This window comes from Coffea arabica, chromosome 2e (assembly GCF_036785885.1).
Source record: "Coffea arabica cultivar ET-39 chromosome 2e, Coffea Arabica ET-39 HiFi, whole genome shotgun sequence".
Lineage (NCBI taxonomy): Eukaryota > Viridiplantae > Streptophyta > Magnoliopsida > Gentianales > Rubiaceae > Coffea > Coffea arabica.
Genome location: NC_092313.1, coordinates 15017315 through 15043463, shown reverse-complemented (window position 1 = coordinate 15043463; position 26149 = coordinate 15017315). Strand labels below are relative to the sequence as shown.

The following is a 26149-nucleotide window of genomic DNA, read 5'->3' as shown; positions in this document are numbered from 1 at the left end:
TTTTAAAGAGGCATTGAGCTAGTGGATTCGGTTTCGGGATCACTTAGTGCTAAAATTTAGCCGTAGGGAACCAACAACCACACTGATCTAAGGCACAAGGAGAAAAGAATACAAATAAATAGGCTAAGCATCTTTCCATTACAATAGAAAGAATCTCCCTCCATTACACTCTAATAAAATTAATTTAAAAACTACTTTTAAAAATCAACACCGTTCATAATATATTTTGTCACTTATGTATGTTATATATAAAATTTCATATGAAATTGACTAAATTTTACCGTCTGATTAGTTAGTATAAATTTTTTTATAATTTTAACTCATATTTCATCATTCAAATGTTTCATGTAAATTGAAAGCCAAAATATTGTCAAAAGAATATCAATATCATTTTTTAGTATGTTGATCTAGATATTAAAAGAAAAGTAATGACACAATCGGATGATTTATAAAGTTCTAGTTATTTAAATGTATTTAGATGGAGAGAGCAATGGAGAGAAATCCAACGGAGATGATCCTAACCTCATATGAATAGTTGAATACTCATGTGGACAAAAGAGAGAGAGAGAGAGAGAGAGAGAGAATACTAGCTCATATGGACAGTTTTTCTTTCTCAAGTGAATTTTTATTACAATGCTCATGAACAATTGAAATACGTAATTTTCTTATCCTGAATTGACCTTCTACAATAAAAAAACTTCGATTTCCATGTTTACTGAAACTAAATGCATTTCAGCTCCGTTGGATTCCTTTTTAATTCTGTGGGTCAACTTTCTCCAGCTCATTTGGCTTAGCCTCATCCGAAACATCTATAGTCTGTGGCCTGTACTTGTATCTCATGGCAAAGAACAAGTAGATCAAAAAATTGATTATGCTTAATGTTGAAAGTAGCCAGTAGAAGAGGTTCAAATGGTTTCTATTGAGATTGTTGCCGGCCAACCAACCTCCACTTTTTGTGATTCTCTTTGTTGCACCATTAACTATGTTGACGAGTATGGTGCTCAAAAAATACCCAATTGCCATTGCGGTCCACAAGAAACAGGAAGAAAGGGCTTTTAGCTTTTTAGGTGTCTGAGAATAGAAAAATTCAAGAAGTCCAACATATGTAAACATGTCAGCTATCCCAAATATGAAGTACTGAAATGACAACCAAAGGACATGGATGGGCAATGGCTGGAGTAGCGGGATTGCATCAAGCATGTTGTGAGATCGTGCAACGTTTTTTCGCTTGACTTCCACAAATGCAGCAACTGCCATTGACACGGCAGAAAGAACCAGGCCGACGCCTACTCGTTGCAAATAAGTTATGCCAGTGGGGAGACCAGTGAATCTCCGGATAAATGGAACTATTAATCCATCATAGATGGGTACAAGAATGATCAGGAAAATGATTGGAATGATGGGGAGAGAAGCAGGTGGTACCTGAAAATGTTTGGTAATATTTGTGTCCATGGTGGTACCTTGCAGAACACAAAAGGTTTGGAGTTGGGCTAAGCATAGGGTCATAATTATGGAACAACAAAAGATAGGAAGCATCTTCAGAAGAATCTTTGCATTTTCTACTTGTGTCACTCGGCAAAGTTCCCAAGGATTTGTTTCTTCAGATTCTGTTGGTGGCGTCTGGATGGCTGCTTTGTCCAAGAACCTAGAGAAAGTTCACTAACATTTTGTCAGCGAAACAATAAATTGAAAGACATACTGATTGCATTCCTTGTATGTTATTGATCGTAGATTTTGCACCAATCTCAAAAACTTACTTCAAATCAGAAGTGTGAGGTAGAAATTCTGCTTTTGTTGCAGCTTCATTGTCTAAACTCATTTCATACAACATAGAGGGATCATCGGGGAGTTGAAGCTTTCTATTACGGAACGCTGCTACATAGACCTATAAAACAACAAAACGCATCGACACAAACAAATTTTCAATATACCAGTATAGACAAACCAGCTTCTTGAATGAAGGAAAAAGTAGCTCTTTTAATGAACCTGAATGACTTCAGTGATGGCACTACTTCCTTTCACAACATGTATACGGTAATGCGGCAAACCAACAACAAGAACTACAATACCCAGGAACATGGCAAAGGTGCTTAAGCCGAAGCCTATATCCCAACCTTTGTGGTCTTGTATCCATACTATAAGAGTTACGCTTATCGCCCCACCAATGCATACGACTAATAGCAACCAATTGAATAATGTTGACATCTGCTTTGCTTCCTTTGGATCATCCTCTTCAAATTGATCAGCACCATGTGATGGCAGTGCAGCTTTTATTCCTCCACTTCCTAATGCAACTAAGTAAAGGGCAACAAACAAGAACGCAGCATCACCACCATGCACTTCAACACAATGAGCATTTGGATCACGATTGTTGCAGAGGGGTGGTCTCAGCTTGGCATAGTGAGCTTGTAGGGCTAATAATCCAAGTCCCTAGAACATAGATCACATTGTAAAGACAGAACCTCACTTTCAAGAATAAACATCACAACTTACTTTCAAGGACTTTTCACCATTTAACACTCACCATTTTTCCAAATAGCAATGTATTTTGATACTCAAATAAGCAAAGATAGATCGAACACTTGAGCAGATTTGGTTTAGTTACAAATGGCCATCTTTTTGCATTTTAAAGAGATTAAGGAAAAAAAAAATCTTTAACTAATATGTGAGTGTTAAAAGATTCATTCAAGATCCCCAAGAAGATTTTTGGACCCTCCAAAAATCTTTGTACCACTTATTACCTCAAATTTCTAAATCATTCATGAAATTATAGATTAGTTACAAATGAAGAGTACTTACGAAAAACTCAATACATGCCGTTATGAGAATGGCTTTAAATCTTCCAAGATAGGTGTCTGCAAGGGCTGCCACAAGGATGGTGAGGATGTAGCTAGTGCCCGAATAGTTTGTTATTTGGTTAGCTGCATCTGCTATATTCAAGTTCATAACCCCATTGAAGTATGTCGTCCCATTGACTGCCATTGACAAATCCGCCATGTTGGCAAACATGAATGTACCTGTGGCATAACCCATAATGCCGCAAAAGGGGTTGAATCACCAATCAGGTTTCTTTTGAGGTTGAAAACTGTCACGCTTGACTTGTTTATCATCCAAGGGAATTTAAAAAGAAAACTTTAATCTATTTGGGTTCAAGACGCTAGTTTTTCCCCCAGTATATGAAACCAAAATAGAATAGATTAACCCGAAAAAGTTCAATACGGATTTAGCTGATCCAAGAATCTCCTCTACTTCTACTTCGACGTAGAGAAAATTGGATATTCAATATTAATATTTTACCGGTCTTCCTATCTTTGAAAAAAAAAAAAAAACCTCAAAAGTATAAACAATCAACCATAGTTTTTAAGGTAATTATGACTACCATCTGAAGTACTCCCTGATAATTTAATGTTATTACCTAATATTGGCAATGCAGCTCGCATTCCTCCATGCTTATCCTTGGTTGCTGCTCTTCCTTTCCAATCCACCTTTCCTTCAATAAGCCCATGTTTCCCCTACCGAAACAACCACATTAATACACAAAAGGTCAATATTGATGCATGTCTTAAACAAAATAAATACACAAAATTGTGCAGCAGTGAAATGTGGATTTCTTCAAAATACCATTCCTATACTTCTTCAGTTCCCTGATCCTAATGCAAGAATAAAGTTCGAGTAGCAAGTTGAATTATATATAGAACTTGAGTTCAAACTATAAATATTATGGAAGTTGTCTGCATTTTTTTTTTTTTTTGACAAAAGAACCACAGTCGCTACTCGAAAACCCGCAGCCGCTATCCAAGAGGGCGCACTGGGTAAACCCCGCCCTATGTAATAACTCGTACTAGGTAAGTTCTATGTAATGGACAGATGTCCCAAAAGAGGCTTGAATCTGGGTTGGTAAAAAGACATAACACCAACTCTACCCTCTCGGCCAACTCAAAAGACAAAGTTGTCTGCATTTTAGATTCACTTCAGCCATTTTTCCAAACAAACAAATGCTACACCCACTGGAACGTTGCCGGCTAGGAAAAGAAATATTCCATTGATGAAACAGTCGAACACAATCCCGTGACGGCACATGAATATTATACAAAATTAATACAGCCTTAATAATAATCTTGAAATTAATACGGCATTAATTATTCTACACAGAGTAGAGCCCTGCGAAAGATTAACTTATTCAACAACCATGAATTGGTGTCTTTGTCCATAATGAGCAGCTTTAAGGGTGGAGGTAATACAAAAACAAGCAAGAAAAAGGAATGAACCGATATGATTTAAGTCGCAGCCTTCGTCCACATCTTACCTAATTTGTTTTTCCAATTGCGACTAGTAGATCTCCTCTGGCGTCACTCTTTGTCTTGCAATTAGGAGACGAGAAAAACAAGAAAGCTAAACATAATTGTCTGTAGTTGGAAACAATTTTCAGTTAAGAATATTAGTGGAAATTTACCTCAGGGTATACATAAAAATTCAGAGTAACTATAACAACTCAGTTTATCGTTGTCAGATTATAATTGATTGAGTTGTAGAAGAAATATATAACTTCACAATCTAGAAAGGAAAGAAAAAAAAAGATGTACAGTCTTCAATTCTAGAATTTTACAAAATAGTTCATTTATGTAATTTCATGCTTCATGCTTCTTTTGACAGAAACTTGCATTATGTAAGTGCATGAATGCGATAATCAATACGACATTACTGCATTTTACAAGTTACATTTACTCTATGCTTACAGAATCGCCAACATTATCCCTTTCAAGTTCCCACTAGAGGGGTCTATCAATCTTTCGTTTTGATATAAAAAAATGGGAATGTGTACAATATCCAAACCTCCACCAAAATATTTGTGATCACGTCAACCATCATTCAATTGTAGAAATTTTATCTTTAACCTCTTTGAGTGCCGAAGTTTGTGTTCCTTTCAAAGGATTAAAATTACTAAGCAACCATATTAAACTTTGCCAGGATACCTCAACTTTCAATTTCATGACAGATAGAACATTCCAATTAGTAAACCTGACAATAATTGGCAGCTGTAAGTATGGAAGGGTCTATTAATCGATAGTGAGGAAAAACAAAAACAAGAATAAGGGGCATGAAATTGTATATACACGGCTGTTTGTGCATATTGCCTTTGCACTAGAGCAAAAGGTTCTAATTTGAAGTTTCACTAGTATGTGTGATGATATAAAAATTGGACACACAGGTTTCAAAAGAAATTAAAAATAAAAGAAATCATTTATGTTTCAGTACAAATATTTTGTTTTCATTTTCCTTTTGGTGACTTGAAAGTTGAAAAACCAGCTTGAGGGTAGAAACTTAATATAAAGTTTTTTATTTTCACCACTAAGAAACAGTACGAGGGAGTGTCCAAGCAGTATCAATTATAGTTACAAACGGAAACGAAAACAAACGATAAATGTTAATGTGGTCAAGTTGGCACTGTCATATAGAAAAAGACATGCTTAGAAAAAGACGACCCATAAGCATCGTCTTTTTCTATGTGATAGTGCCAACTTGGCCACATTAATATTTATCTGCATTTCATAGAAGCAATTATGTATTCCCTAATCAAATTCAGCATCTTTGTCATATTTTCCTGTCGTCATAGATGGATAAGAACGGCAAATTTCTGTGGCTGATGCATCCACAATTTTGCCAATGTATAATCTTTCAAGAGGAAAGGAAGTTGGTTGATCCAATTTTGCAACGGAGATCATTTTGAGGAGTATTGTCACAAATTAACAGTCCAAAAGTTTTTGATACGCTAAAGTATGCTCACAAGAAAACATATGTTCAGAATTTTGTGGGAAGGCCGACACAAAATTAGCATGGGAGGTTGTATATTTCAATTCTTGTAACAAAAGTGATAGATGGTATTCTTTGCATGGTTATACTCTTTGTGGACAACATGTATAACTCGAAGCTAAAAGTGGCAATTTCATGGTGTAACGTGAGAACTTTTCTGGATTCAAACGCCTTGATGATCAGTTATATATACTCAAAATTAAAAGCCAATAGTCCTATTAGTACAAAGAACATAGATCATTATGTATTTGTGCAGTTACAATAAAGTAGATTATCACACTGGTGCAATAATTAAATAAGGGGAACTTTACCGTCTCTTTATTATTGCTAGTACTTTTGCACATCCTAGCTGTGTGCTTATTTCGAGAAAATGTATGATTATTTTTTCAAGTTAAGTTACATAACATGGTAGACATATATGTATTTATCTAAAAAAATCTAGTTATTACTTTAGAGGAAGTTATTGTATTTAAAAATTCATGAAGAAAAAGGAGGAATGTGAGGGAGTTAGTACAAGAAAGTCGTAATTTGATCTCTAGGAAGTTTTTTCTAGAATATATTGGGACTAATGTGCCTTTGAATTAAGGGTAGATTAGAATTTTTAAAAAAGTGACATTGTATGTTTACATCACACAGTATTGTTCTCTTTTTAAATCTTGTATAGATTATGGTATCGCTTTAGAGATAACTTGTATTAATATTTGAATCTACATTAGTAATTAAAGTCACAATAACTTGGAGGGGCTTGGAAGTTTTTACTGATCCAGGGTCTCAATTTTTGAAGAAACAACGATAGCTGAAATTGGTAGGATGCAAGAGAATTGCAAAAAAAAAAAAAAAAAAAAAGTTAAAAATCAGTGTTTCGTCTCTAGTAAGAGAAATTACCTACTGAAGATAAGAATGAAGTCAACTATCTAGTTAAAAAAATGATTATTACAAAAGCTATGTGATCAAAAAGTGAAATTGTTTACAATTCTCTATGTTTTATAATTTATAGGGCAAATTACATTTTATCCCCCTGTGGTTTAGTATTTTTACATAACTCTCCCTATAGTTTCAAAAGTTATACATAACTCTCTCATGATTTGGATTAAAGTGTGGAAGTGTCGGAATTTGCAATCTATAATGGAATCAACGGAAATATCAAAAATACCCCTATGTAGAGTTGAAAATTATTTATTGACCGCATGGGAGTTATGTACATATATTGAAAACTATAAGAGGGTTATGTGATAAAACACTAAATCATAAGGGGTTATATGATAAAATATAAAATCATACGGGATCAGAGTGTAATGTATATTATGTTTATATATTTTGATTACATCAATCATTTAAGTTTTTAAACAAGGGTAATTTTAATAATTTCATAAGTTTCGTTACGAATGATGCTTTCCGTCATTTTGATACTTTAATTTAAACTATGAGGGGATTACATATAACTTTTAAAACTATAGGAGGGTTATGTAAAAATTAGCTATACCACAGGGGGTGAAGTGTAATTTGCCCTAGTTTATAATTCCGAATAGGATTAGCAGACTCAAGATTAATGTCAAGATTCAGTTTTCGATATTTCGATGCGCTAGATGGCACCTAGATTATAATATGCTCCTATCCTAGTCCAAAGCTGATGTTTGTAACAATGAAGATTCCCATATGTGCATTCTTATCGATTGAAGTTCTAGTTTTTTGACAATGAGTCCAAAGTGCCATTTCCCAATGTTACCGATCTTGGTGTTGCCAATCAGATTTTTCACGTATTAAAGTTGATAACATCGACCTATAGGGTACGAGTTAATTTTGAGCCAAATCAGCCCATGTTAATCAGCCATACAATTGGTCAGGCAAGATGGACGATATTGGTGAAAGTTATCACTGATAGGTAATCCGGCAAGATGAAATCAGCAAAGTTCATCAGTCACGCTAGACGATTCCCAGCAATTTAGTTAATAATATATTTTCTTTTTATCCAAAAAAAACAATGCGTCGCTGTTGATCACAGTTGCAATTTCATCGACAGATGGTAAGATAAGATTGTCATGGAATGTGGCAATCGATGAAGCATATGTTTAAGGTGTCATTTTCCTTTAAAACAAGGGAGTAGTGTCTGATAAAACGAAGTTGAGCATAATAGTTGCTGATTTGGTGTAATACGTGGTGCCTCTCAAAGTAGTAGAAAATAAGAAAAGAGTACAAAAAATGGTTACCATCAGTGGCTGTTACTGAATTGATAATTAGGTAGTTTCCCAGTAGAAGTACTTGGAAAGGAGGAAGAAGACATAGTTCTTACAACACACAAATTGACAATTTGAAGAATCTCTTTAGTTTATCTAGGACTTAAAATTGAGATCAAATTTCTCTATGTCGAATTTTCTTTCAATCATTTGTTGCAACAGTTAATCAGTCAAGTTTTGTTTTCTTGTTTAAACAATCAATCAATCAAGTTTCTTTTCTTTACTGAAGCAAACAATCAGTCTTCCACTGATGACAAGTTTAATTTCAAGATGTACTCTTCAATTTCCTTCACATTTCCTTTGAAATTCACATGTTGCAATACATTTTAATTGAGTTCTTGAATCGGCGGGACCAAAAGTAGTCGGCTAATGAGTCAGATGTTCTTAGACGTATGCTTAACCAGTTGATTTTAAATTTGTCCATTTTTAATTATTTAAGTTTTTAATCTCAATTATTGCATGCTCTGCAATAACATTAGCATAACAAAATCGGTATGAGTTCATCGGGGCTTGGTGGAATGTTACCAAAATGTCTGAATTCAAAGTTATAATAGAGGAAAATTTACCTTAATCAGCAAGTTTTCTTTTTAAAACATCATAATTTTATTAAAATCTGCATTAATGACAGAAGTTACAACATCAACCATACACAGATGTCAAAGAATAGGTCTGAAAAGCAGATAAAAATTATACTGTGAATCTCTAAATTATATATTTAAAAAATATGATAAAATCATTGTTAGTCCCAAAAAAACTTTTGCATGCTTTTAATCACTAGAACTACTGATTAATTGTTTCAAGTCTAGATTTTATGGTGAGATTTGCCCAATAGATCCAAGAAATTTCAATTCTGACAATAAAAAAAAACTCATATCTAACCTAAGTGAAGTCGGAGAAATATCAAGTAGTGCAGTCAAAGAATTGGAGAAGAATAGTTAATTGGATCATTACATGTAGTCAAAAAATTTATACATGCAAAGAGGGCCAGGAGGTTTGGAAATTTTTTTATGAATTCTTATTGTAGTCATGGTAGAGAAGAAAAATTTATGATGAGAAAGAAAAAAAATTTGGATGATGCAGAGAAAGAAAAAATTATAGAAATTATGTGTGCACTTGAAATGAAGAAATTGTAGTTCAAAAAGAAATTTAACAAGTGATTGAGAAAAAGAAAGAAATCATTAGTGAAATTAATGATGTGATTAAAGATCATGATGGGATAGAAATTCTTGATTTTGTGGGAGTTGATAATTTATTTGATGAAGAAAATCAAATAGTTGAATTGGTTGAGATCAATTATGGAATGGACAAATTAATTGAAGATTGTGGTACTACTAAAGTTGATGCAATTGTTAGTCTAGAAAAATTTTAAAAAAAATATGGCGATGTTAAAAACTTAATTAGTGAAAATTATGATTTTGTGGTGTTGGGAGATTTTCTTGATGATATGGATGAATTAAATAATGGGTTATTAAATCAAGAACGGGGAACATATTTGAGTTTTTTTAACAAAAGTGATCAAGTCAAGAAATTGTTTAAGAAGTACAAGTTTCATCATCTATCACGGGTGACGATGAAATTGATGATCCATTACAAGTTGAAGCAGCATATCGTTCATACAGCGATTGAATTATTTATGGAGATTTACGCTTGATATGGCATTAAAAATTACTACAACAGAGAGTTTAGTTTAAGAGAGGTAATGATGTAATTAAACTAAACTATCCTATTTGTTTATCTCCTAATTTTTTTAGTTTCTTATATCAGTGTCCCGTTTGTTTAGTTTCCATATTAGATAGAAAATCTCAAGTCAGTTCCAAATAAGTTTTGGTTTGCAATTGTGTTTATTCAGAAAGTTTTACAATCTATAAATACTACTAGTCTAGTATATTGTTACTTGAAGAGTTGCGTTGAGTCTTAGAGAGTTGAGTTGAGAAAAAGCCTCTAAGAATTTTTAATTTGTGAGTTGTCACAAGCGAAAAGTTACGACTTGATATTGTTATTGTTGAATTTTGAATAAAATTATTGAGTATTTGTTCTGTATTTATTTTTCTCCTCTTCTCACATATTTTTATATGTGTTAAAATAGCATCCACTATGCGTGTCTTTTTTTGTGCTAACAATATCCTCAAAAGTGCCATATGTTGAGGGAATTTCCGAACTCAACATTAGGAGTTTTGGCATTGTTGATTCACTGGTTTCATGGTGCTACCATTTAGCAGTGCATTTTGATACTGTTTTTTCTAAAAGAGGTAATCACGGTCACAATCCCTTGAAAGATGAAGCAGTTATAATGATTGATAGTAGAGTAACATCGATTGTAATCTGCACACATGGCTTAAACAAGGATCGTCAAAAGATGAATCACAAAGAATTCATTGACGCCTTGAAAAAGAGAAAAAGTAGTGAAAGAGTGAATTTGTCAAGTTATTAGTTAGACTTGGATTTGTTTTACTGTTGACCATTAATTTTAACAAAAAAAAAACTAATTGTGATACATTTGCTCAAACTATAAGGGGGTTATATGTAGGTTTTAAACTATTAGGGGATTATATGATAAAGTACTAAACTGTATGAGGATAAAATGTAATTTACGCATCAGACTAACATACTATTACCGACCGGCACAATATTGATAGAAGAAGACATGTAGTCAACAGTTGTAGGAGGCCAAGATTGGTGAAATTTGTCCATATGTTACATGAGCAATAGGGGTGTCGTGTTTATGGATCAAGAAATCAGTTCATTTGCAATTTCGCTAACCTTAATCGCAAGTAGCCGGGTTTAGTAAAATTGTATTCCATACCCCAACTCTATTTAATCAGTTAACCGCTAATTGGTTAATCTATAGAATGAGGTCGGATATATAGGATAACGCAACCCTCTTGCACTTGTAAGAAAAAAGAATAATAGAATTAGATTAACAAGAAAAAAAACAATATAATAGTTGTCTAAATTAATAAAAGTGTTTAACCTTACAACTCTTAAAAAACCACCAATAAAATAGAAAATCAAAAACACAATAGATAATTAAAATGTAAAATATTCCAAACATTTATTTCGTTTTTTCTACTTCTTGAAAATTATTAATTTATTTGAAAGCATATATACCTGTTTGTTGGACATTTCTTTCCACCAGGGAAAATTTGGTTACTTAATTTTCTTGCCTTTGGAATTTCTTATTGAGTGTTTTTTTTTTCCTGCAAGATGTCCTATAACCTAATCTAGTCTAATCTTATTGAGTGTTTATGTCCTCTGCTTTTGCGGACACCGACATATCGAAAAAAGGAAGACAAAGTTTAGAAATAAAAAGTAGAATACGGCTAATTTCACTTTGCACCTCCTTAACTTGTACCTAATTCTTATTTTATATCCTACATTTTAATTTTGAACACATTGTACTTTAAAAACTCTTGAATTGTTCCATCTGGGTCCAATCATTAAATTTGTAAGCAGAACTAATTGACTCAAAGAGCGTGCACATAATGCTTGAGCGCAACAATTGCAAAAGTTTGAATTAGCCCTTCTAATGATGGTCAATTGTTACAATCCTACGTTGTATGTGCACTCCTTAATTCAGTTAGATTTGCCTATGGTTTTAACAATTGGACTCAAGTGAGATGGATTTGAGAGTTTAGAATGCATCCCAAATTATAATTTAGGGTATAAAGTGAAAACCAAATATAAATTTAGGGATGCAAAGTGAAATCAGTCCAATAGAATATGATAATTTTTTGGCACTCTGGTCCTTGTCGTGTCTTTCTTTCCATAAAAGGTCCTCGAAATATTTTCAAACATGCCTTAAAGTCCTTATTCCCTGATCATTTATCAAGCGGCAGCATGTGGATGGAGATGGATAGAAGGCTTAACTGGAACCATTATTTTTGTTTGAAGAAAATCGATGGAGGGTTACTTTGAATGCCTTGACTGAGATCAAGGGCATAAATGCTATTAACTACTTCAAAATAAAAAGAAAAGATCAGAATAAATGGTGTAAAAAACAAGCAAATCAAACAAACAAACAAAAAAACAGGCAAATCAAACAGAAAAAATAACAAATCAAACAAGCAAAAAACGGGCAAGAGCATCACTGATCTTAAGACTGGATTTGGATTCCCAAATGACAAAATAAAAACAGATAAAATAAAAGACAGTCTCTAACCTCTCAGTACAAGGATACACAATCTGCCCAGCTAGAGCACAGTAGCAGAGAGCACTTCAAGTCTGCTATGCAAACATATTCACCTAACACTAATGATTCTACCTCACCAGAAAGCTACAAGAAGATCAGCAAAAGCCAAAGAAAAAGATAGAGCACAAGATGCGAGTACTTGTTCAAGAAACAAAAGAGGAATTTGGTAATAAATGCATTTCACAAAGTAACTACAGCCACTAATTTTTATTCAACAGGTGTCCTGAAAAATTTTCCTAATATACAAACCAAAACAACCAAGAAACTGCAGCTCAACTACAAAATGAATAGCTATAATGAACAATAATGTACAGAAGAATAACATGGTAGTCAACAGTACAAAGAATACTTCAATTTTGCTTTTCTAATGAAGAGAACAGATGGCAAATGGGATAAGGGTAACAAGTAAACTACAAGCAGCATCATCCATCAGTAGTTTAGCAAGGAGTACTTCGCACGTAACATGATTTTTCCCTTGTCCACACCAAATTTAGCACCTGTGACCAACCAGTGTCCTGGCATATCCTGCGGCCCCTTTGACATTTCCGTCATATCAACTATCTTTCCCAATTTCCCGCTTTGGCTTGAGCCATCACCCTTTTTCTCATCAGCAGTTTTCTGATTTAAAACTGATGTGGAAGAGCCATCAGGCCTTTGTGAGGCAGACAAGTTAGCGGGACTGTGGTCCCATACAGATCTCCTTATAGTACATCCTGGTACTTTTGAAAACAGAAGCTTAAGGTGCAACACACTTTTAGCACCAAAGTCCCAGACACCTAGCTGAGCCCCAGTGACAATATGAACACCAGAAAGATCCCCTATAGACGTCTCTGTATGCTCTATAGGTGCAGTACTTACATGAGAGAAATTCTTCCACTTGATTGGCTCAAACCATCGACTGTCCTGCTCCTCAGGACCTTGCCATTTGGGTGCACCAATAGCCATGTGTGCATCCCAATGTGGCTGCAGGATTTTAGGTAGAGAAACTAGGTGTTGCAAAAGGATTGCAAGACGATTTTGCTTATTGCCTTCCAGGCTGAGCCGAAGTCCAGTAACAGGTTTACGTCCAACTGTCACCTGTAACACCATGGCAGTTATTCCATCAACCCAAGAAAACAACAGGTTTCCACAAGCTACAATAAGCCAAATGGTAACGTCACTTGAAGCTTTTAGTTTTTAGTGCATGATTAGGCTCAACTGTTGTGCAATTGCTTGTTTTCACTGTTACAATTTGTGATTCCACAACAATTCACTTAATCAATCAACCACCAATATAATGGACCTGCTGCCTTCAAGAAGGTGTCTCAATTGAAGTTCAGAAATTAAAAAGATTAGGAGAATCCTCAAGTTGCCCCTACAATATGGTTATGCAACATAAGAATCCATCTCTATTCTTCCAAATCACCTCCTACCTTTCTAATACTGGTTTCTTGCATCTAGTATTGAACTTTGTGTAAAAACATATTTAGTTTTAAAACTCTAGGTACATATACTGAAAACATCAACATTCATTTTTGCCAATCGAGGAATGTGAAACGTCAATTTGCACAAAGTATTTGTATTAATTGTTACTACACGCTCAAGGAAGTACTGCTTGCAAATGTTACAACCACATAAATGATCAGCTAAGCATGCTGGGAAAAAATTGTCTTGTTCATTACTAATTTGTCCTTGTTCTCTTTCCTTGCCAATATTTCTGGATGGAGAAAGTTAAAGTAACAAGGAAGAGGTATTGCCAGAACCATAGTCACAACTCAAAATTTTCAAGTTAAGATAAACCAAAGCTATTCTTGCAATTAATAAAACAACTATATATATTCCTTAAATTATACCTGATCTGGACTAATATAAAGCTTGGGGCCCATCAAACTGAACTGCAGAGATGAACAAACAGGTTCTTTTCTCTGAAGGTTCTTCTGCTCTGGAGCCCAAACTCGTGCAATCTGGAAATCTAAGAAATACTGCAAGTCCTCTATAGGTGGTTTATCTGCGAGCAACAAAATAAAACAAGTAAACCAAAGTCTCTTGTAATTTAAGGAAGAGAAAGCATTTTTGCAAGTTACACTCTCTTAATGCCTGAGGGATAATTATTGGATGTGACAAACTTTAGCAATAAATTGTAGTTTTACAATCAAAAACTGAATGAGACAACTTGAACTTGGATTCTGGAACACAGAAAATAAAAGGAGTATCGTGCCTGAAAAGAAATAACAATATGTGTTGTTTTAATCTTGATGTTTTTTAGCAAAACAAATATACTATATCCAGCTACACTAGAGTGGTAATATGATATTCCATTACAGTAACAAAAATATCCCACAAACCAATTGGCCAAAATCAGTAGTGTCTTGAGAATTCAATGAACAGGTTGGTGCCCAATAATAGATTCACCTTAATTTTGAAAATTTTCTGAATTTTATTCTTCAGAGATTTGGATATTAAAACTTGCACCAGGATACTGAACCATAGAGCAATAGCAAGTGCTGGCAACAGTATGAACACCAAACTGTAGACGTCCCCCAATCTAAAAAGCCAAGGCTGTCACAAAGCCAAATATGCTGATGTGCATAGCAGGGGGAACATAGCATGCATAAATACAATCTCAATACTCACATAATTGCTAGAAAATTTTCTTTGCAGTATATACTATGGAAGTGAGTGCAGAAAGGGCAAATTTCTATGTAGTGGATAACAATGAGACCTAAAACATGAAACATTCTCTAGAAGCTTTTGCCTACCTATAGCACAAAGCTCACCAGAATCATGTCTACTGTCTTGAAAGTAGTCTATACAGAAAATATAAGAGTGAATAGAGGACAAGATCTTACACTCTAAGTATAACTCGATGGCTCGACTCAAGTGCTTTATTCCAGGTACCCCTTCAAGCAAAGAAACAATGGGAGTAAATGTCATATTGATCACATCTGGTGCTGTTTCTACAGTTTTCACCCACTTGGCATGACTCTGCTCAAGATCATCCCCTCCCCTTCTTCTAAAGATAACTGTAACATCCTGCACATGAAAGTAATTTTCCATTCAGTTAATGCACAAAATGATAAGATCCATATCCAAAACACAAGAATGTAGGTGCAAAGCAGAATGGTACTTGATAAACTGAACAAAACTTTTAATCAGTTTTCTTTAGGTCATGCAAATACCTCATAAAATCATATGCTTATGTGAGATAGTTGTGAAGTAATGTTACACTAACCTTGTCCTTATATTTCAAGGGGCCTGCACTTGGGAGGCTTTTGGAATCAGAAAATCTCTGCTCTCCAATATCTTTAACATAGTTTTCAATGTCCAATGATGATAAAGGAGATGACTGGTGCTGTCTGATATAAACAACATCTCTTCCACCAATTGTTGCAGAGGTGACAATGTGGGTGCCATAATTCTCAATAAAGCTGAAAGAGGACTTTTGACATCAGAAGCTTGATATAGCAAACTCATGAAGACTAGCAGAAATCCAGATGCATAACACTCTGAATTACTCCTGCTTCATTACTATGTGTTGGTAAGAAGTGGTCTCGATTTTATTCCTTAATTTGATTCTTGCAGATATCTATGTGGAAGAACTTTCTAGCATTTTCACAATGTAGTAGTCCCAGCCTTGCTCAAAAATATGTTTGAAGGAAGCTTAAACTACATTAATAGCTTTTTAATTTCTATATCTCAGTGCAATTCTGAGATATATTGGTTGCAGAGTTTTCTCTGGTTGTTGCAAGGAAACACAGCCAAGTTTGTCTCATATGCAGGTTCACATTTTAGTTTTTGGACACAAACAACTCGCTAGCACTTAATGAGTTACAGACACCTTTATAAATTTCTTGTTCTTGGAAGAAAAAGGTCAACAGAATTCCAAGACTCCATTGGCATAAATAATTTGATTTATTAAAGACAACTGGATGTGTATCTACAACTCATAAGAATGAGACTAAGGAATGAACAAGCACCATGAAGATGAAACAAAATTTTCAACTTCAACATTGCTTCTGTCTTTTTCTTGGTATGTTGAAGGCAAAAGTGGGCCAAATGACAATATATTACTGCATATCCTAACTCACCACTGAAGATCTATGTTAAGTTGCAATGTGCAATTCTAAACAAGTTTAAATTTAACCAACATTCTTGAAAATCCTATACAGCAAAGACACAATCACATTATTTAAGTAGCAAGAGGAGACTTATGCAGAAGTCATTATGCCAAGGTCATAGGCTTCACCTTGCTAAGGCTGCTGGATCCCAAGAGTATGGAACAGCGCGCTTGATCTCATCCCGCAAAACAAGATTAACTTTCGTTAATCTGACAATAGATAAAGGCAGGATATATCCTGTCATAGCTAGGGATTTTGTAGCTGCTGCATCAAGTTGCCAAGATCCAGTAAAATTGAACATGGCATTAAAGCTTCCGAGTGGAACAGATCCGGAGATCTTTGCCTTATCATTGAAGTATTTTGCCATCTGCAAACTCAAAGCAGAATGCACTCTGTTATACATTGATCAACCACAGGAGTGGACAGTCTACATAAGCACAGGCCTTGTTTTTTCTGCTTTGGTACCTTACATTCCACATGCATTTCTTACTGGCTGGTAAAACTGATGAAGAAAGAGCAAAGTAAAGCACAAAAGACTAACATACACGGTAAGTTAATCACAAAAGAACCTTTTGTTGGCTCTTGTCAAGATAAAATAATGTGGTCACATCTTTTAGAGTGCAAATTTGATTAATGGAAGGATTAAAGGCACAACAATTGATAAAAGAGCTTGCAGCAAGCAAATTTTTGTTTCTTTTGCCTGGATTCTAATGTATATAGTCCTGAATTGCCTCATGAGTTCTAATTATTTAGTTTTTTCTAGTTTAGCACTTCCAGTTTTGGCTTCTTGGCATGACTGAAGGACTACTTTTCTTCCGTTTGAAGTTAGAAAGACCATAAATTTTCGAATCAGCAGTTCGAATCATGCAGTTCCCTCCAGAAAAAAAGATGACAATAATGTACAACATGTGCACCAACAAAGCATAAACAATGATAGTTGTAGCAAACAAATGAGACATAATTGGTCTGACCAATGACTGAGTGTCAAGATCTGCTGAGATAAAAAGAATGGAAACTGTAAACCATTTTTCCTCAATAATGAAGATTATAAAAGGTAAATCAGCAGAAGTCATGAATACTGAAGCTCAAAGGAAAAAAATAAAAAAGGAAGATGCTGAATGAGAGACCTAGCCAAATACAAGCTTTAAATAGCTTAAATACAAACTTCTTCTGGGGTCATAAGCAGGAGTAATCAAGTAGCGACAGCCAGAAAGTACAGGAAGGAGTCTCACAAATGGACCCTATATTAAAAATTTGAAGCTTTGCAAGAAAAAAAGAGGAAGGGGATTGCACTCACAGCGAAATTACAATTAAATTAAAATGGAGTTCAATTTCTGGTAATGATGAATAAGAATCATGAGGAAACCGGTTAGGCAGCTACGCAGCAATTTTGATTGTGATGTGTCATATGCAGACCTCTAAGATACAACTAGATGCATATAATTATATTCATAATCACATACTTGCATGTTTGGTATACAGATATAACTACTTATGTTTGTCTGTAAAGTATGCCTATTTTTACATCAATATACGAAAATATCCTAATGCATAGATTTGTTTACTTCAAGTTTTTCCTTCATTTCTTGTTGCATTAACTTCATTTATGAAGTACTAAATTTCTCTGGCTTCTTCAAAAAGTCAGCTAATATAGTCAACACACAATTGTCCATAATTTATTCACTGCAAATTTGTACTTGCCCCCAAGAATGATAACATGCAGCAAGGCATCTAAATCTTGTGTCAAGATCATGAGGGAACTTGAAAAGGAGTTAAATTAAAGATTAAGCTAATTAGTAGAGAACTAGTGCATCCTCTTCCTTCATAATGCTTAAAGTCAAAAATTTGACTTCTTGGACCAGGCTATTGAGCTCACACAAGCACAAAAAAAGGCAAATAAAAGGTTAAATTTACAATGAAGCATTGATCTTAGCTGAAAACCAAGAGAAAACCTTGATTAAGGGCCTAGTACAAAGCCTAAAATGCTATGAGCAGAACTCGAAGATGATGAGATATTCACTAATCATTACATATAAAATGTCAATGCAAAGCTTAAAGGATACAATCTAAAGGTCAACCCTTAGTAGTATTTCCGGTGAACTAAAGTTCCTTGGCCTCCAAGTAAACTAAATGAAATAGGAAGGCAACTAAAGAAAGGAAGTATAATCAGGATCTCTGAAGAACATCCTTCAGTGTCAAATAAAATCAAATGGTATACAGTTCTTTCAACCATTGGTTGGATAGAACATTGTCAATCATCAAATTGAGGAAAATCTTTCCTTAGTTCGATGGTGTGGAATTGTGAGTCTGTATTTGGTTGATTCAGCTGTTGTTGAGAGTCTTCATCATTTCTAATATAGCATTATCACTCCAATTACTGAAGTGATGAGTTTTACAATTGCAAGAACAATGGTATTATCAGTATGGCTGAAGGCCAGCATCAATCAGATTGATCAATTTCAATTAATAGTTCCAATTTAAATGTATTGGTTTGCACGCTAGTTTTCCAAGAAGATGGTGCTACTCATTGCCAAAATCAGCTTAAATATCCATTCAAAGTCCACAGTTTTGCAGATGTATCAGAAAGGCTATAGACAGTACTTGGAAGCACTATTTAAAGGCAACTCATGAAGTTACTTGAGTAAGGATGAATAGATACTGATATAATATATTAGTCAAATTCCAACTATGAATTCACATTGGCAATATTCAATGTGATTGCATCAATCCCATAATATAATTCTCACTGACAAATCACCAATGGCACGCACAACTTCTCAAAATTGCTAGCCCCTCTATTTATTCCCAATCTTGAACCTCATATTTACTCAACCTTAGCTAAATCAATTCAATCTCCCAATACAAAATGTTTGACCTTTAATTTCCACTAAGTTATTACTACTCAAAACCCTGATGTTATTTAAGCCCAGAGTGCTGCAAAGACATGTGCTGCAAAGACATGGACCAAATTATAGAGTAGTCATTTTCACATTAAAATGAGCATTCTTTACCAGAATGATAAAACTAAAGGTTAGCAATGTGAGTTAGGACATTGCCAAAACAAATTGCCTTGCAGGTAGGAAAACTTAAAGGTTAGAAATGCACGTAAGGACATTGCCCAAATGTTTCAGCACTATCATAACTCTTCCAGAGTACTCTGTTAACAATGCATACATCCAATAGTTCTCTCACGTCCATTGTTGAGGAACGGCTAACAAAATGCCCCTTGCCAGTTGCCAATCCAACTTTGACACGGTTATCTCTAAAAATGCCTATTTTCAAGCAAGTCAATGAAGAATCTGTCTTACTTTCGTACTTGATACTTCCTAGAAGTACCAGAACTCGTCAACTTGGAACCTATTTGATAAAGTAATCAAATAAGTGGGTATATTCCTCACGGCTCAAGGTTGGAGAATGAAAGTGCGCCCTTTGCATCCCCGTCCATTATCCTATTCGCTGATTTTATTTCAAAATCTATCTATAGTCTGAAGCATACAACCTCCCAAGATAGGGAACGCATTATCTGACCATAAGGAATTAAAGGACATAATTATTCCACAAAGCACTCAAATCCCCAAATTCTGGGGCAACCAACACCTGAATCTCACCGGTCAATATGAATTTAAGTATAACTCTACACTACGCTCCAAGAAAAGGGGCAAAAAAAACCACAAGAAACATAAATTGTAGTTCCAGAATCAAGTATTACAACCACTTGGATGCTTTCTCACCAAAAACCATAATTCAGAAACAATAGAACTCATCAACCCAGAAAAGAACAAAGAAAATTAATACTCAAACCTCATAGATTAGCTTCCCCCCCCCCCCCCCTTCAACAACAAACGTCAAAAATTAAAAATTAAAATCCAGAAACAGAACAGCATAAAATTCAAAAAATAAAATAGAGAGTGACACTAAAAAGAAGAAAAAGTAGTTGAATAGCTGACCTCATGGAAGCTCAAAACAGGGGTGGTTTCCGTGGTTCTCTTCCCTCTAGAGCATTCAATATCAACAGAAACATTAGGGACCGTAACTCCATCAGACACCAAAAGATCTTCAGTATGTTCTTCATCAATATGAACTAATCTCGAGCCTGGAACTCCCTTGCAGTAAAGAAGCCTAATATCAGATGTTACATCAAAACCTCTACCAAGAGCTTGCACCGAGTTGGAAAGAGTTGTTATCAGAGGATCATCCATTGGAAAATCTTTCATTAGCTTCACACACAACTTTTCTTGAATAGTGGGACTGAATTATATTTCATTGGACTTTTTTTCCCTTTTCTATAATAAAGATTGAAACTTTGGGATGTTTTCTTGGTGGGTTTTTGATATTATATAACGGGGAATTGATTTTGGAGGTTTCTATACTAGCATTGTTGTTCTTGTTGGATGAGTTAGTCAGACTCAAGGTTGGACTTTGGACCCGTGTGTTGTTGGTTGGTTGTTTGCTTGTTCAAGGCAGGCAGGCAGGCTTTTGACTATTATTACAACAAATGTAATAATGATGATAAAATGAACGAAAACGCGTTTGTTCCTGTGTTTGCATGATTCTCAGTTGACCGGTCATCTCTTCTTTTTTTTTTTTTTAATTAAAATTTGAAAGGTTTACTTCCCATCACCATCACAAATGAGGCATATCCTAATTTTTGTTTTTGTTTTTTATTTAGTATAAATTGAAAGGTCTTAAATACGAACGCTTCTTATTGGGCCAACTCATTTCGAGACTTTAAGTTATTTATATAAATTTTTATAAATCATTTACTAATACAATTTCCACATCGACAACCTCATATTGATCGCAAAGTTAGAATACATGAAAATGACAATATGTTTGACAATCAATTAAACTAACTTGTAACTTGTGTTGGCCCAGTAATCTATTCCTTGGATGCTACTTCATTTTTTTCCGGACAACATATTTGACAATGGGGTGGGAATTTGAAACTGTCCAACTTCTTAATTTGACCTTCAAAGTTCAAATCTCTTTCAATTGTGGCTGACCAACATTTTTACAGACTTGGGTAGGGACGCTTTGTTGGATCAATTGTCCTTGAATAGTGTAGCTCCATTTGCATGAATTGTAATTTTTTCTGTATATCTTTACAACAAATGTATGATATTTTATTGCTATTCATGTGAGGCCTGTACATAATAATTACATATCTATTGAGAACTTTTACAAATAATTCACGTAAAATTACAAACTGTGTTTAAAGAGAATTATTATATCGTTTAGAAACAATTAATCTGACAACGGTAGCTGCCCCAAGTCCCATTTTTGCCACCCATTTTGGAGTATACTCGTTACGAGAGCAATTACTATTTTGATACGAAGTTGTATTTTAAACTACTTGATTGCTTGCTAGTAGAGGTGGCAAAATGGGCGGGATGGGCGGGATTTGCTTGGGTTTGTGATGGAACCGAGTCATATGGGTTTGGACCCAACCTTACCCATATGTGTTTTGGGACTAACTTGGGCGAGATCACTTTGGGATGGGTTTAGATTGATCCCGCCCAATACCCAAATCTATTTTCTACATATTTTTTTTCCTTTAATTCATTTTTACTTTTTTATATAATTTTAATATTTTTTATTTATTAAATTTTTTTTAGTTTTATTAAATAAACATGCAAGTGCTTTATACTTAGGATTCCCATCAAAAATTGGATTAATAAATAAAGGAAAAAATAGATATACAGTCATATTCCAACATATATCAAGATGGCCAAGATACTTAAGGTGTTGAATATTTATCATCATCATTGTTCAAAGATTACAGGTCTAAATTGACTGAAATGTTGAAAATTCTTATGGATAATGACTAGGAAAACTACTAGATTATATTCTCTAGTATGGCTATAAAAATTGTTAAAGATAATTTTTGAATCTAAGACTCCGTTTGGATTGGCTATTTTTTCAAAAAATAAGTTTTTCAAATACAATGTTACAGTAATATGCAATAACTCAAAAAACATCCCATCCATATTAGTATATCAAATATTTCAAAAAAAATTATAGTAAAAATTTTTCATATATACTGCTATAATAAAATATTTCAAAAATACCCCCCAAAAATAGCTAAACCAAACAGAGCCCTTGTTATTTGAGCCCAATGGGTACCCAAGTATTTCCCAAGTATTCCCATCAATTAATGGGTACAATTGGGATTTGTCCCATTTTAAACCCAATATCAAAATCCAATACCCATCCCGCCCAAAGTCCCCATGGGCATGGGTAACCCATTGGGACTTGGGACAAATTGCCACCTCTACTTGCTAGTAATACATTGAATGCTTACTAGCAATACATTATTCGAATCTTCTTTTCATGTCCAAAAAACGTACAAATTGTATTTTAAACTACTCAAATGTATACAAGCAACACGTTACCTGAATCTTTAGATCATGTTAAAAAAAAAAAAAAACGGATGGACATTTTTATCTTTAATTGCCATTATGATCGTTCTCTTTAACTTAAATTGTATTAAAAAAGAAAGTCAGGAATGTTTTTATTTTTTTTACCGCAAATTTGTAAGTTTAAATACTAGGTTCTTCCATTATAAAAGTTATGCACACGTTTATGTAAGGCTTAGTCACAAACTGACACCCAAAATAATTTCTTTCACTCAATAGTCTGTTTTTTCTTAAACTTTTTTTTTTTTTTGGCCAAAATGCTACTTAATGTTTAGACTATTTTGTACTTTTGAATTGCATGGAATTATATTTTTGAAGGAAAGAGCATTCCAAGATATATTCAGCTAAAGCATCAAATGATTCACCAAAATATGACGAAGTGATAATTGTTAGATTCGAAATGTATGAAAAGTTAAAATTTTTACCAAAAGAAGAATTGTTTTACTCTCCTTACAATGTCTGGAAAAAATAGGCGATGCAACTTATGCCTGATTTTGATTTTAACTTTTTTTAAAAGGATATATGAAATTTTATTTTAGAAACTGTATTGCAATTTTATGGCAGCAATAGAAACTTTTTGTGATATGTATTGTAAATTTGTTATAATAGACAAAAACTGATTAACGAAAGAAAATGTGATTTTAACATTAAAAATCAAATACCCCAATACATCCATTATTTTTATTTAATTAGGCATGCCGCTTAAAAAAAAATAAAAGTTGATTGCAGTTTCAGTCTCCAAAGTTTTGACGCTACTCCAGATTAACTTGCAGAATTTTAAAAAATAATAATAAATCTGGTTTTTTAATAATTCAATATTGATTAAACGGTCCCTAAAGTTTCAACCAAAACATATTTAAACACTAAATAGTTCCAATATTAATAAAGAAAGGACAATTAACAGAACTTAGTTAATTATTAACAATGAGATTGATTTGGACTTTAGTTAAACCTAAGGCCTTGTTTGGGTAGCAATTTTAGGTTTTCTGCAAACACATTTCTCAATCACCTTTTTACCTCACATATATCAAATCTTTATAGTAATTTTTCTACAAAAAAAAATCCAGAAAAATGCAATCCAAACAAAGCATAAGACTATTTGGAAAAATCACTTTGCCATTGTAACAACAAGTCCTATCCTTACTACAAAATTTGCAAATTGGAAATGCCATTGACAATAGCATGGAAGCAAAGACACAAGTAAACAATAATTTGATAATTTGTTACGATGGTAAAGGGTTTTATTTGTATTTCTTGGCCAATTTCAATTTGACTTTTTTCATGTGACATAAATTCTCTAGACTTTGGAGATTAAGCTCACTGAGTTCTAGAACACGAGGCTGTTAAGTTTCATCAAACCTTATTCTTTGATCTTGGTCAGTTAGTCGTTTGAGTTCTCGAAGTGTCAAGATTGAGATTAAAAGAACCTTTTTTGAGGCACACAAACATCTTATAAAAGCTCCTGTTACTGATTAAGAAATTCACAAAGCTTAATTTTGTACCATGAAATACGGAACAGCCATTGGTGCAAATGGGATTTGCAGTGGATTCTTTTGTGAAAAGTTGGAATGTTGCAGGGTTTTATTCAAGCCATTAAACAGGAGTGATCGGATTGAAGATTATTTGGATAAATTTTTCTATATACCTACTTTTACTTAGTACGTTTTCTAACATGTTGTACTACGTGAGATGAAAAAATGGTTAAAAAAATAATAATTTAGTTAAAAAAAAAATGGTGTTTGGAGAATCTTGAGTTTTTTTTTTCTCCCAAATAAAGGGCTTCTAAACAACCCGATTCAACACCAATCATAGGAATTGGTCTCGCTCGATGCCAATATTCTTGCTTTGATTCCTAAGGGGAGCACTTCTATGACCATGAAGGACATGAGGACAATATCATGTTGTAACAATGTATACAAAATGCTATTCTAAAGTTCTTGCCGAATGTTTGAAGGTGGTCCTGCCTGATTTGATTAGGTCTTCACAGAGTGCCTATTTTAAGGGAAGGTCTACTTGCTGACAATGTTCTTCTAATGCATGAACTTGAGATGGTGCCGTGGAAACTCTGGAAAACCAAGGTGTGCTCTCAAGATTGATATGATGAAAGGATATCATACCATACGGTTAAGTCATAAGTGGGATTTTTCGGAGGATACGCGAATTCTGGATTTTCCTTCTGTTTTTATTCCTTGGAATCGCAAACGTATTTCCACAGCCTACTTTATCTGAACTTCAATGATGCTCTGGTTTTTTTTTCTTTTCTTTTTTGGTTTCCAAGAATGGAAAAGGTTCTGTTTCTACATAATTGTTCTTATTAGCTGCGGAGGTATTATCATTGCTGACTGTCATCGCAAGAGCGATGATAAATTTGGTGTATCTGACTCGAGTTTTCTGATGATCATGATCTCAGTTCTTGCTGGTGGCACTGGCAAGTCCTTGACTGGAGAGATTGAACGATTGCTGGGATTGAAATGCAACCTGCAATGGTGTGAAGTTTTTCATGTATGGTTCGCCTATGTTTTTAGGGAGCCAATACTGCAATTTTGATAAAATAGCAAAAAGAGGTTTTCTAGTCAGATGTTTAGGATTTCGTTCACTATCCTCTGAACTGATTGCAAAAGATTGTAAAACTATTATTGATACGCTTCCCGAATTAATGGGTGGGCACTGGGCACTGAAGAAGCTTTCCGATGGATTGCAGACTGCAGCTTATAAAGTGCGTCTGGTTTAATATCCGGGTGTATCGATGCTTTCCTTTTCCTCCCAAAATCTGTCATCAGGAACTTGGAAGTATACATCCTGGCTGCTTCCTCTATATTGAAATCTCTCGGTACTTTGTGGCCCTGCAGTTGTCATCTCTATCAACCTCTCCAGTTATCAGTTGACAGCTCTTTAGTGAAATGGATCGATTCGATACCCGGATTTCCACATCAAAAACTCTGTTTCTCCTGAAACTAACATCCGTTTTAGCACCCCATCCTATTTCAGCAAAGTGAAGTATAATTGTATATTCATCATTTCTTAAACAAAATCCATAAGATTTCGAGGATATTGGAGATGCACAAGCCCCAGCATACAAGGGTGCATCAGCCATGGAAATATTGCAGGTTTTGTTTACCATGTACTGGTTACTGTCTCCGAACAGATACGTTCCCACACTACTGTATCCTCAAGCTTTGTTGTCAACTTGGAAAGAAAGTTGATCGTCTATCTGGTTGCAGATCAGCTTCCTAATAACTTCCATTTATTAATGCTGCATTCCCACCACAGTTAATGTACAAGTGGTTTTCTGCAGTAGTTACACATTGTAATCAAACATCCAATCAAATATCATTCAAAGGAATGAGACACACAGTAAATAGCAGCATCCCCTGAGCTTTGTTGTTAAAAGTAAAGGAAATA

General features: G+C 34.3%; 2 protein-coding genes across 2 annotated transcripts; both read right to left on the bottom strand.

Moving 5' to 3' along the window:
- Positions 1 to 603: 603 nt before the first annotated feature.
- Positions 604 to 3928, bottom strand: LOC113728629 (protein NRT1/ PTR FAMILY 4.5-like). The gene is made up of 6 exons (XM_072081388.1): positions 3622 to 3928; positions 3416 to 3512; positions 2800 to 3017; positions 1987 to 2430; positions 1758 to 1885; positions 604 to 1645 (listed from the first exon to the last, which is right to left on the bottom strand). Exons 1-6 carry the CDS (start codon positions 3622 to 3624, stop codon positions 754 to 756), a joined length of 1782 nt encoding a protein of 593 aa, XP_071937489.1. The 5' UTR covers positions 3625 to 3928; the 3' UTR covers positions 604 to 753.
- An 8484-nt stretch (positions 3929 to 12412) lies between these two features.
- LOC140036712 (MACPF domain-containing protein CAD1-like) lies at positions 12413 to 20808 on the bottom strand. The gene is made up of 6 exons (XM_072079182.1): positions 20279 to 20808; positions 16460 to 16698; positions 15446 to 15641; positions 15063 to 15246; positions 14067 to 14221; positions 12413 to 13311 (listed from the first exon to the last, which is right to left on the bottom strand). The coding sequence occupies exons 1-6, from the start codon at positions 20543 to 20545 to the stop codon at positions 12664 to 12666; spliced, it is 1689 nt and encodes a 562-aa protein (XP_071935283.1). The 5' UTR covers positions 20546 to 20808; the 3' UTR covers positions 12413 to 12663.
- Between the last annotated feature and the right edge of the window lie 5341 nt (positions 20809 to 26149).